Source organism: Macaca thibetana, chromosome 9 (assembly GCF_024542745.1).
Source record: "Macaca thibetana thibetana isolate TM-01 chromosome 9, ASM2454274v1, whole genome shotgun sequence".
NCBI lineage: Eukaryota > Metazoa > Chordata > Mammalia > Primates > Cercopithecidae > Macaca > Macaca thibetana.
This window is the reverse complement of record NC_065586.1, coordinates 109,669,716-109,682,745: the sequence shown is the minus strand read 5'-3', so window position 1 is coordinate 109,682,745 and position 13,030 is coordinate 109,669,716. Positions and strand designations below refer to the sequence as shown.

The window sequence follows — 13,030 nt, the reverse complement described above, 5'->3', positions numbered from 1 at the left end:
AGAGGGCCTACTCAGCCCGAGTGACAGCTGGAGAAAGTACAAAAGTCAGATTGAGCCTTAACCAGCCTCCTACTGCGGTAAATACATCTTAACAAACATCTCCACCCAGATCAAAAGGCATGTAAGCCACTGCTCACTTCTCCCACCACATCCATTCCTAGTTTCAACAGGGCCAAAATAGCACATGGTCCCAGCTGAGCCATCTTCTCTTAGAGGGTGGACGCTGCTGCTTCCACACATGGTAAAGTAGCTGCTTTGTAGTATATTTAGAAAGACCATTCTAGATCCAACTACCGTTTCTTCTACTCCACACTTGGGATTTCTCAATGGATCCCTGGCTTAGGACACTGACCTCAAGGTTAACAGCAGGCCCTTAGCAATGTTAAAATGCCTAAACCACCAGAGTCTCAAAGTCTGGTGTCCTCCCAGGTTAAGGCTGGTTAGTGAGGAAGGCAGGGAGAGAAGGATCCCGTGTCTCTGAGTCTTACTGATTTACAGTGTAATCTCCTTGGTTGTGGGGTGCACATACATATAATCTATTTTGTCCTATCTTTAATCCAGTGATTATTTCAACTAAGATTCTTCCTCTGCCTTCCAGAATTCCAAAACTTCTGGAAGACAAAACAGAAAAGCCTAAAAGTCTAAGTTGATGCGTTCCAGGAATTCATTGGTAGAAAATGTTCTCAGAGGGATTAGGAGGCAGTGACGGGGGAGATGGGGCCAGAATTGTCTTTCAGGGAAAGAGGCTCAGCGCAGAATGAACTAAGAGCAGAGAAATCTTCTGCTTGCTGGGTAAAAGGCTGGGACTCTAATCACACCATCCCTTCCTCCTTGCATGTTCTACCCTATGCCTGGTGGTACTCCACATGTTGCCAACCACCAGGGAGGGACTGCGTTACTCCCAAAGGCAGCTGGGGAGGAGAGACTAGAGACACTATGGCCATGGTTAAGGCTTGCAACCGCTGGACTGGAAGGTGGACAGGGACAAGTGTGCATAGTTCAGCAGGGCCAGTCCCCCTGCTGGGCAAAGAGCTCAAGGCCAGAGCGAGTAGTGGAGGTGGCAGAGGGCAGAGGCCGCCAGTGCCCATGCCAAGTCCTGCCTCATGTTGTTCTTCTCTGGCTCCTGCTACAAAGATAAGTGACGTCATTTCAGCCTGAGTTGAAATCATCACTGGATTAAAGATAGGACAAAATAGACTAGATGTATACACTCCCCACCTCCAAGAAGATTACACTATAAATCAGTAGGATTCTCAGACACGGGCTCCTTCTCTCTCTGCCCCTTCCTGACTTTCTGTCTAACCAACTTTATCCTAGAAGACACCAAGATGAGCAGTTGTGCCAAGCCACTCAGTCCTTTTATTTGAAAATTGCGGTAACATATAAAGAACATCATGTTTATCGTTTTGACCACTTTTAAGTGTACCATTCAGTGATACTAATTACATTCACAATGCTGTGTACCCATCACCACGCTCTAATCCCCAAACTTTTTCATCATCCCCAACATAGACTGTACTCGTTGAACAGAAATGCCTCCTTCTTCTCCCTCAGCCCTGCTAATCTCTAGCCTATTTTCTGTCTGCGCATTTGGCAATTCTAAGTATCTCATGGAAGCGGGATCCTACAATATTTGTCGTTCTGGGACTGCCTTTATTTCACTGTGCGTCATGTTTCCAAGGTCTTCTAGGTAGCATGTATCAAACTTTCCTTCCTTTTTACAGCTAAATAGTATTCCATTGTCTCCATCTATCTAAACACATGTTGTTTATGCATTCATCTCTTGATGGACATGGGTCATTTACACCTTTTGGCTATTGTGAATAATGCTGCTATGAACATTGGTGTACAGCTTTCTGTTCGTCTCTGCTTTCAGTTCTTTTAGATATGTGCTTAGATGTGGAATTGCTGGGTCCTAGAGTAGTTCTGCGTTTAACTTTGTCGGGGACCGCCATACTGTTTTCCACAGTGGCCACACCATTTTACATACCTACCAGTAAGAGTTCCAATTTCTCCACATTGTCACCCACACTTGTTATTCCCCATTCTTGAAAATGATAGCCATCCTAACAGGTATGAAGTGAGCCATCCTAATAGGTGTGAAGTGGTGCCACTCTGTCCCTTCGTAGGCACAGGAATCTTGCCCTTCTTGCTTTTGCACACGTTGTTCAATGCCGTCTCAAGACTGGCAGGTTGGCCGGGCTCGGTGGCTCAAGCCTGTAATCCCAGCACTTTGGGAGGCCGAGACGGGCGGATCACAAGGTCAGGAGATCGAGACCATCCTGGCTAACATGGTGAAACCCCGTCTCTACTAAAAATACAAAAAACTAGCCGGGCGAGGTGGCGGGCGCCTGTAGTCCCAGCTACTCCGGAGGCTGAGCCAGGAGAATGGCGTGAACCCGGGAGGCGGAGCTTGCAGTGAGCTGAGACCCGGCCACTGCACTCCAGCCTGGGCGACAGAGCGAGACTCCGTCTCAAAAAAAAAAAAAAAAAAAAAAAAGACTGGCAGGTTCACGGCAGCTTTGCTTTCACCTGAAGCTCAGGGCAAGGGGGCAAAGACTCTCACGGGGAAATGTGGAAGCCGAAGGAGAAGGCGCTGGCCAGCAGTGCCTGTGGATGGTTTCCTTCCTGGATACCTGGGTGAAGCTGTTCACCAGACCACAGTGATGAGCCAGGAGCCACTGTAGAGAGGAACTGGCTTAGACCCTTCATCTGCAGAGGAGGAAGCTGAGGCCCAGCATGGTGAAGTGGCTTCATCATGGACAAGGACAAGGATGCATTGGGGCAGGGGAGGGACTCAAGCTCGGGTCTCCTAGCTCCGACACCGGTCACCTGTGCCTGGCTCAGAGGGACTCTGTGCAGCTTCCCTGCTCTAAAGCCCAGAGCTAGCCAGTCAGACCCTGCCCAGCTAAGGGCTGAGCTGCAGCTTCCTGTGACAGTGGCAGGCAGAGATGGGACGGGGTAAGGGGCAGCAAGAGAAGAGACCCATTTGTACATCCGGGGAATTTCCATTTTAAAGACATTGGTTCTTAAACCTCAATGTGCGTAAGAATTGTCTGGGCAGCTTGATAAAAATACAGATCCCTGGGGCCCACCTGCAGAGGCTGTGTGTCCATGGGTCTGAGGTGGGCTGGGAACACAACACCCATGTTCCACCAGTGCCCAGGCGACTCTGCCCTTGGCCACATTTTGGTTATACCAACCTCTCTTGGATGTGAAGCTTCTGTCTGAGGGGACTCAGGGCCTATCTCTGCTCCTGTGCAAGTTGTTGAGTTTCTCTGTGCCTCAGTTTCCCCAATTATAAAAGTAAGACTTCCCTCTCCCAATTCCAGTGTTTTATTCAAGGAGCTTTGGCTGCTCAGGAGGAGAATGGCATTTGCAGTGATTACTCTGCAGGTGAGACTTGGTGAGAAATACCTGTACAAATGGCTCATCCCAGGGACTTGGGGCAAACAGATGGTGGTGGAGTGGAGCTTTCAAGGTTAGGGAGTGAGGCCATCCAAGACAAGGAGCCTGGGTAAAAATTCTGCATCTGATAATGCTCTTGGAAGACTTTTTAAAAGGCAAGCAAAGGCCAGGCGCGGTGGCTCACGCCTGTAATTCCAGCACTTTGGGAGGCCAGAGCAGGTGGATCACTTGAGGTCAGGAGTTTGAGACCAGCCTGGCCAGGATGGTGAAACCCTGTGTCTACCAAGAATACAAAAATTAGCTGGGCGTAGTGGAGGGTGCCTGTAATCCCAGCTACTTGGGAGGCTGAGTCAGGAGAATCGCTTTAACCTGGGAGGCAGAGGTTGCATTGAGCCAAGATCGCACCATTGCACTCCAGCCTGAGCAACAGAGTGAGACTTTATCTCAAAAAAAAAAAAAAAAAAAAAAAAATTAAGACAAGCAAGTGGACAAAACAAAAGCGCAGCCGAGAGTGGGGCCTGCCTTATAAGCACAAGCCCCCACATTGCCCTTTTTGGTCAATCAGCCCCAGCAAATAGCCCAGAGCTTCAGGAAGGTAACTCCCCCGCTGGGCATCAGCGCCACCTCTGCTGAAGCTGTGCTCACTCCTGCGCTTTCCAAGGCATCAGATGTGAGCCACTGGGGGTACCTGAGTTGATTGAGGTGGTGCCTAGCCAGGATGTGAAATAACAGCATTAGAATAAAACAGAAACAGCGTGAGAAAGTCTTTCTTTTCTCAGGTTGACTGTCCTTCCAATCCCACCAGGGGGAAGGACTGCTGGGTCTCTATCCTCTGCCTCCTGCTGATCTTTCCTCTAAGGAGGAGAAAGCTGCTTCAGGCTCAGAGCTTTAGCATGTCACCAGCAGCCAGCTAGAATTCAACGACATCACTTCGTTTTCTTTGTAGTAATGACAATTTCCTTTAGAACGAAATCAATTTAGAGAAAAGGTGAGTCTTTAACAAAAGTATTAAGAAACTAATTTGGGCGTTGGCAGAATTTCTGAAGATGGCTTCATTCATGACTGAAGTTTTGAAAACACTGAATGAACTGGTTTGCTAGCCGGCAAGACTCGATCCTTGTGATGTTGGAAAGCAAAGCTTCGGGGCTACTGAGGGACCGTCCAAGTGGGAGTGACTTTGTCTCCTTCTGGAAGCTGGAGTCTCAGGCTGCTGCCCATTCTGACACCTTTGATACCACACGGAACGGTCTTGTTTGTCTTTGGGTGGTGCCAGGCATGATGATCTCAACCACAGTGCTTATGAGCAAAGAACTTGGCGTTGGACAGACCTTGAATCCCAGAACTGTAACCTCCCAGAGGTGCCATCTTGGGTAGACGATTTAACTGCTCTGTGCTTAGACTTCATAACTGGTTGCTGCTACTATTAATTATTGTGATTACTCTTACTGCGATTATTATTAGCCACTGTTGTCAGTGAGTTCGTTTTGTTTCCTCAGAGTGCACCCCTGCAGGAAGGGCCGACTAAGGAGAACTTACTCAGCGTCAACTTTTCCTGGAACTTGTTTGCGGGTCACAGGCATGGTGCACCAACCCCCTCCCCCCACCATTTTTCCTGGGATCGTTGCCAAGTCTTAAGCCAGGAAACCTTGTTATATTAATTATGAAGAAAAAGCATGTTTTATTTAAAATCCCGGCTGCCGAATATTCTGCCATGCTGTTTCTCTGTGACAGCAGAATTGCTCTTGCATTTAGGAAACTCTAATGAATTTAAAATATAAATATACCTGTGCCTATATACGCGTGTGATTTCCCGCGACCTGATTTCCCTAAATACCAGTGTACACTGCTAAAGGTAATGAGTTGGACTTGCGCTTCCGATCAGTTAAAAAAAAAATCTATGAGCATTTGCAGTGAAATTCAGTCCCTCCCCTTTCTCTAAGACTGTGTAGATGGCAGTAAGAGGGAGGAATGCCTCTTCAGTCTCTACTAGGCCCGAAAGAGACCGGCATTCTGGAGGCTTTGAAAAGAGTGGCTCCCATCTTCCTGTCCAAGGACTTGTTTGGTCCTGGAGCCCATGCAGGTGTGGATGCTTGAATTAATCGGATGCTGAGCCTGGTCACTTGCCCATCTCACACTGGCTCCAATAAGTCAATATCCACAGCATTTCTGAGCAATAGCCAGAGAAGTGCACTAAGGCAGAACCAGGCAGACAATGCACACTGGTCAAGAGGAAGGCTTCTAGATAGTATGGGGGTCAGGCATGATGTCTCACACCTGTCATCTCAGCACTTTGAGAGGCCAAGGCAAGAGGATCATTTAAGGTCAGGAGTTCAATACCAGCCTGTGGAACATAGCAAAAACCAGTCTCTGGGAAACTCAGCTTCCTTCCTTCCTTCCTTCCTTCCTTCCTTCCTTCCTTCCTTCCTTCCTTCCTTTCTTTCTTTCTTTCTTTCTTTCTTTCTTTCTTTCTTTCTTTCTTTCCTTCTTTCTTTCTTTCTGAGAGAGGATGCAATGGCACCTTCTCTCCTCATTGCAGTCTCTACCTCCTGGGCTCAAGTGATGCTTCTGCCTCAGCCTCCCAAGTAGCTGAGACTACAGACATGTACCACCACACCTGCTTAATTAAAAAAATTTTTTTTGGTAGAGACAGGGTCTTGCTATGTTGCTAGTCTCAAACTCCTGGCCTCAAGCAATCCTCCCACCTTGGCCTCCCAAAGTGCTGGGATTCAGGCATGAACTAGCACGCCTGGCCTCAAACTTCTAATAACAGCAGCAGTGGCTAGCCCTCTCCATGATGCCAGCCAAGAATGGGAACCCAGTGCTACTCAAATGTCTGATTTTCAAGAAAAGCTGGGAATCTGTGTCTTTATGGGAAATGTTCTGTGTTCCGATTTTCAAATGTGGCCAAGCAATGAAAATAAAACTAAAATTCTCTTTGAGCCAATCTTCTACCCACCAAATTAAGCTTGAGCTGTGAGCAAAGTGTATTTCAAGCTGCCAATTTGCAACTTCTGACCTAGGCAGACTTTTCTGTGGCTCTATACCTGGGAAGATTCTAGAGTTCTAGGGTTTCAAAAGCCCAGAAATGTAAACATTGTTTTAATTGAAAGCACCTCCTTTGCAGGGGAGAGAAGGCTTTGTCTTTCCTCCTTTCTAGGGATGGGCTGAGTAAGCAGGCAAGCTTGACAAGCATTGTCCTCTGGTTTCTGGGCTTGGAGAGGTCAAATTCCATTATGGCTGAGCCCAGCTGGGCCCCAAATCACTCAAAGAATCCTAGCAAGAAGAGAGTTCTAAGACAGTCCTTGTCTTATTTACAGTTTAGCAGGCCTCCTGTGATGAACATGGAGTCAGACAGTTCTGGCCCCAATCCTGGCCGGAAAGTTAGTTTAACATCTCTGGGTTTGTATCTTATCCATAAAACAGGGATAATGATATGAGGCTGTGCTGGACAGGTGCTCAAAAATGATAGGTTAGAAAAACCAAATCTCGACTAGAACAGGAAGGCACAATGAATGATGCCCTGGAGTTCACAGCAATGATTTTTGACCCGTATCTCTTGGGCTAGTGGATATCAGAATAAAAATCTCCACGACAGATGATTCCAAAGAACAGTCCTCATTTGCTACATGATCTGAATTCACGGGAGAGTACCTGGGCATCTTTCCAATGAATAGTGACCACAGATCTTGCAGCTGCCTTTCTTTGGAGTTTCAGAGACACGTGGAGTCCATTGCGCTTCACCCAGCAAACATGTGCCTGGTCTAAGAGCCTCCTTTCCCTACAGGAAAAGCCATGCCCCTGAAGCTGTACGAGCCAATGAAATCTCATCCTCACCCAGGGCCCCAGACAGGAGACTGTCTACGTGGAAACCGGTCTATAATCTAGAGCTCAGCTCTGCCACTCATCAGCTATACGACTTGGGACTGGCCCAGTTTTCCAGCTTCGTTTCTGTAAAATGGGAGCATAGTAGGAATTATTTCTTGGGGTCCTTCCAGAGATGAACTAATTCATGGAAAGTTCAGGGCTAGTACTCAGGACTCCTCATTAAACGGTAGCAGTTAGTTATGACTTTTAGCTGTGTGGGGCTGGAGAGGCCACCCAGCCCAGCTGGCTATGTGGCTTCTTTACCCCTCATGATGCCCCAAACTCTCCAAAGCATCTGAACGACTTGGCCACTCTCCCCCGATGTCTGTGTGCCGGCCTGTGGAACACAAGCCGCCTTCCCGACCACCTGTCTGGCACACATCTGGGGTAAGAAAGCATTCCAAAGCCCCGAATCCTCTCTTTGGAATTGACTAAGCTCATTGCCTGAAGGCTAACTCTCATATTTTCTCTTTTATCCATTATTGACTTATAATTTCATCGCTAACCCTAAAAATTCACTAGGGTTTGCAAAAAAGGGATTTTTCGGGACCATTATCCTTTTGTGAACTTCAAACAGACTGTGTCAACGTTTCTCCTTGCCTGCAAAGTTTAGGATCTAATTCTTTCTGACTGGTATGTTCTCTGGGCCCCGTGTGGGCCTCCGATGATTTCTCCTTCCTTTCTCTAGACCTGTGGTATTTCTGCTGTGTCTCGGCCTCAGACACCCAACAAGCCATCAAATGATGTAGGGGCTTGACAACAACTTGTAATTGCAGCCACCACACACACACAAGTCATGATTTGAAAAGAAAACCCTTTCAGAAGTGAGTCACTTGGCAACTTAACGCAGAGCTAAGATAGGTGTCTGAGCACAGTTGACGGAAAAGAAAGGAGAAGCTATTGTTTTAAAAACATGCTAATCAGAAAACCTGTAACTTAATCTGCTTCCTTCAGGAAATGCTCTGTGGAGTGAAATGGGGAACAAAATGCAAAGGTACTCAATAAGACAGAGAGGTTATGATTGTTATTTCAGTTCTTATCCTCTGCCCGCTTTCTAGCACCCCTCCCCAACAAGGCGGAGCACTCCCTGATTTTTATAGAGAAGTTGTGTTCATTCTTGACATTTTAAGGGAGTAGAGCTCACATTTATTTGCAAGCCACATACATGACCTTGTTTAATTGCAGCCCTCCCCAAATCTATGAGAGGTTAGCACTTGATCTGCAGAAGACAACACTGAGGCTCAGACAGATTATGTTCCTTGCCCAACATTCCACAGCTAGAATGTGGCAAAGCTGAGATTCAAACCCTGGCCCCAAAGCCTACATTCATGCCTCAGACTCCAACCAGCACGGAACGTCCAGGAGACTCTATTTCTGTGCAAGGCCCTCCTTCACATGCTCGCAGAGATCCATCAGACACTCTTGGACCACGGCACGCAGAAGGAACTAACATCTTGACAAGTCATCTGCTCCCTAAGGTCCTGAGTCCTCCATTCAACACTCTCTGATGGGACTTCCCTTCCCTGCTCACTGCAACCTCCCTTGGGCCCCTGCTCACCCTCTCTGCCTCATCCTCTGCTGTCATGGGAAAAAGGAGACAAAGTACTAAACACAAAGCTTCTCCCCAAATCCAAACGATTTATGCAGACCCATTTCCAGGATCGTTTGCAGTCACCAGGCTTCCCCTCTAAGGCCATAGTGCATTGGTTTTTACCCTAGAGTCAGCCCCAAGTTGCTGGAAAACTGTGTGTGTCAACACCGATAGATAGGTATATTTTCCTGGGGAGAGAGTTTATAGCTTTCCATGGCTTCTCAAAGGGGTCTATGAGATCCACGACAGGTTACAGCACATGCCCTGGGGCACATTTTCTTGCCCCAGTCTCCTTTGCTGGAATGCGTTCATCGAGCCTCCGCTCCAAGGTGGCTCAAGTCAGACACACGTTCCCATGGGAGTGGCTGTTCAAAAGAAACCAAGCCACAGACCTGCACTGATTCTTGTAGTTAGAACATCTCCAACTTGGCAACTCCAGCCTTTCACTCTGAAGTTTCTCATCACTCCCAGCCTAGCTTGGTCCTCCTAGTAAACTTCAGAGTCTCTCAACTACAGTTATTAGAAAAGAACACTTACCCCACAGGCTGTCTTTCCCACCAGAGCCATTAACAGCAGAACATGGAGATCAGACGTCCTGGCAAACATCTTTGTAGTTTAAGGACTTGTGTTTTGCTCTCAATAAAATTTCTTTTGTTGTCTATGCCTTTAGGGGGGAAAAATGTCAGTCTCCAAGGATTCAGGAACAAATGAAGAGGATGCAAATTATTAACTAGGCATCAAATACTGTTTAATGTTTAATGTTTTGCAAACCAACTATCTTGATTAAACAAATGGCAACTTTGGGGCTGGGCTGAGTCATGAGGTGGTTTCTCTTCTGGGGAGAAACTCTCCAAAGAAAGTAGCTGACATAAAGAGCCCCCGGCTCCACGGTGCACACGGCAGCTGCTGGGTGTTCCGTGCAGAAAGCCTGACAGTGTAACTAGCATCCCAGCCTCAGGATAAAAGATCAGGTGAAGCCTGTGCCACAGGCCTCTGCCAGTGCCGATTTGTACAGAATGTTAATAGACTTCTGGTTCATCAAATCGCAAACAGAATTAAGGCATGGATGGGTTCCTAATAACATCACACTTTATATTCGTGAGAGATAAATTAAAGGATGCAAAACTGCTATTGACAAACATTGATTCTGGGCCCTTTGAAGTGTTGCCCACAGTTGCTTGTTGCCTTCAAAAGTTTTCTTTTAAACCTCATTACATAAGGCTTTTACTTTTTAATTATTTTTCCCCTTTCGTTGGAGTCTTTCTTTGATCAAGGGGAGGAAAAAAAACATGGTGTTCATATTTCGGGACAATTGTTTCCTATGTTCCTTATTTAGTTATGCTGGTTGCAGGTAGAGTTCTATTAAGCAGCAATTACCTATTAAGTGTGGGTTCTTGTGGACACAATTGATCTCCTTAATAGGCATGATCTTGATCTCCTGTAAACAACTGACTGCCCACAGTAATCTATGCCTGGGTTCCAGGAATCCTCCGGACCTGAGTCATAAATCCAGATTTTGAAATGCCGCTGCCAGCGGAGGACATGCTCACCCGTGCCCCCTGCCCAGTCCTTCCCCCATTTGCTATCCCTGTTTGGCACGAGGACTGCGTCAGTGGTTGCATCTACTTCTGAAAGCCAAGTTGCCAGCCTGGGAGGGCCTCACAGGTCCGAGCCTGGAAGAATGCCCCAGTCACCAGACGAGCCTTGAAGGACTGGCCAAGTCCTGGTCCTGCCATTTTACCTCCTAAATAACTTATTTTCTTTTATCCATTCTATTTTAGGCAGCCATCAACTCCCCCCACCCCATCCCCTGCACCATCCCCATCCACCTGATCACCATAATACATGCCCATGTTAGTAGTCCCTTTTTCTTCTTCTTCTTCTTCCTCTTCTTCTTCTTCTTCTTCTTCTTCTTCTTCTTCTTATTATTATTATTATTATTATTATTTTGAGACAGAGTCTCACTCCGTCATCCAGGCTGGAGTGCAGTGGCATGATCTTGGCTCACTGCAACCTCCGCCTCCCAGGTTCAAGTGATTCTCCTGTCTCCGCCTCCTGAGTAGCTGGGACTACAGGTGCCTGCCACCACGCCTGGCTGCTTTTTGTATTTTTAGTAGAAATGGGATTTCGCCATCTTGGCCAGGCTGGTCTCAAACTCCTGACCTCAGGTGATCCACCCGCCTCCGGCTCCCAAAGTGCTAGTATTACAGGCGTGAGCCACCACGCCTGGCTGTAGTCCCTTTTCCTAGAAAGTTCTTCTCTAGCCTTACTCTGTCCTTCCCCTAATCCTTATGACAACCATAAATCTGTTAACTAGAACGCTGCTCACTCTTGAGCAAGTTAATTTCGTTAACTCTCCTAGTTAATGCATCTTCCATCTTTTAGCCCAAACATTACTTCCTCAGAAGCCCTGCATGCATTTCTTCATTACAGCATTTATCGAGGTCGTAATGTCACAGCCGTATTGCTATTTCATTAATATTTGTTCCCCATTGTCCCTATTGTTTCCTATGTTCCTTATTTAGCTATTAGACTGAAAACTCAGGACAGCAGGCCCTCAGGAAGAGCAGGCCCTCTGTTTCGATCACCATTGAATCCTTGGCATAGGCGCCCAGCACTGGATAGGCACTCAATAAATTTATGTTGGCTGGAATGAACAAATGAATAACCACTTTATTCACGTGACAGTTGGACAAGTTATCACCAGGATGCCTTAGATAGCATAGCCAACTCAATGTAAAAGGAAAAACTGGATGTGAAAAACTAAAAGCATTTGTGAAATTTTAAGCACACGTCAACTTATTCATGAACACTCCATTAATATTCATCAAATACTTACAGAGGCTGTGCTGTGAGCCAGGCATTGGTGATGTGGGGAGAAGGAGGCAGGTGTGTGAACTGGTTGAGGAGGAGATGGGCAGAGAGTGAAAAAGTAAACAGTCAATTTTCGTTAGTGATTTCTACGAAAAAGAGTGAAACAAGGTGATGGAATAGAAATCCTCATGGGCGGGAGGATGGGAGGTGGCTATGATGACATGGTGGCCACGGTGACATGGTGGTTAAACAGGGTATCTGTGCAGTGCTGAGGATTTTGTTGGTGGTTACCTGATCCTGGAGCAAGGGCCAAGGAGGCAGCACACATGAGGACTTTGCTGGAGTCTTCACAGTGTTTGTACAGACGGTAAAAAACAAAAACGGAAATGTTCAGGCAAGCCAAACCACGAAATCACTCAGGAGACTCAGGCGTCTCTCTTCCCCTCCACTGCCTCGTGTGAATTACTGACCTTCTGACTTTGTGGAGAGATTCCCAGAAAACAAGCCAGAAGCTTTTCTTCCTGTGTCAACAGGAAGTGACCTGGTGAGTTTGCTGTTCATCTTTGTAATCAGATTAATTTCCCTGACATGTAATCTTCTCTTTATTTTCAAACAAAAGGGAACAATTTTGCTCTTTTTGTAATAACTGCAGGCCTTCCACATATTGTCTCTTATTTCCCTAAAGTTTTGTTATCATGACAAAGTGAAATTAAATAAATTTCTACACTTGGTCTTACAGGAGAGAATTCTCTAAAATATACTTAATCTTTTTTAATTTAGAAGGACAAAAGAGGCTGGCTAATCATGTAATATGTCTTTATCTGGGGAGCTGGAACTAACCTACCTGGGATCTCTGGTTTTTAAATCCAAACACAAAGCCTTTAGTACTCATCCAGATGGGGATTTCAAATGTTATCAAGTTAATCTGGTCTCTCTGTTTCCTGGGTGACACTTTCTCACGTGTTAGGTTACACACCACTGGAGAGAGTCCCTGCCCTGCATGGGAACCTTGAGATTCTGGTTCTCTAGTTGGCTGATTCTTTACCAAAAGGAAAGGCTTCTTCACAAGGCCCTTGCCAGAGAGCCACCCTTTGATGTTCTAGGCAAGGGATTGGTTTTTGTTTTTGTTTTTGTTTGAAGACACAGGGTCTTACTCTGTTGCCCAGGCTGGAGTACAGTGGTAAAATTGTGACTCGCTGCAACCTCAACCTCCCAGGCTCAAGTGATCCTCCTGCCTCAGCCTCCTAAGTAGCTGGGACTACAGACACTTGCCACCATGCCCAATTAATTTTTAAATTTTTTGTAGAGATGGAGGTCTCACTATGTTGCCCAGGCAAGTCTTGAACTCCTGAG

The 13,030-nt window shown here is 46.5% G+C and overlaps 1 protein-coding gene across 3 annotated transcripts in view; it reads right to left on the bottom strand.

Annotated features, from left to right (window-relative positions):
* Positions 1–12,142, bottom strand: part of HABP2 (hyaluronan binding protein 2) — a 39,620-nt gene extending 27,478 nt beyond the window's left edge. The window contains exons 1-2 of one of the 3 annotated variants that reach the window (XM_050802691.1): positions 11,969–12,142; positions 9,401–9,527 (exon numbers count right to left, since the gene is read on the bottom strand). In XM_050802691.1, the coding sequence (XP_050658648.1) occupies positions 9,401–9,469 (69 nt within the window). In that variant the 5' untranslated portion in view covers positions 9,470–9,527; positions 11,969–12,142. Of the gene's footprint in view, positions 1–9,400; positions 9,609–11,968 lie in introns of those variants that run through there. The other 2 variants (XM_050802692.1, XM_050802690.1) reach the window with 2 other exon arrangements.
* Between the last annotated feature and the right edge of the window lie 888 nt (positions 12,143–13,030).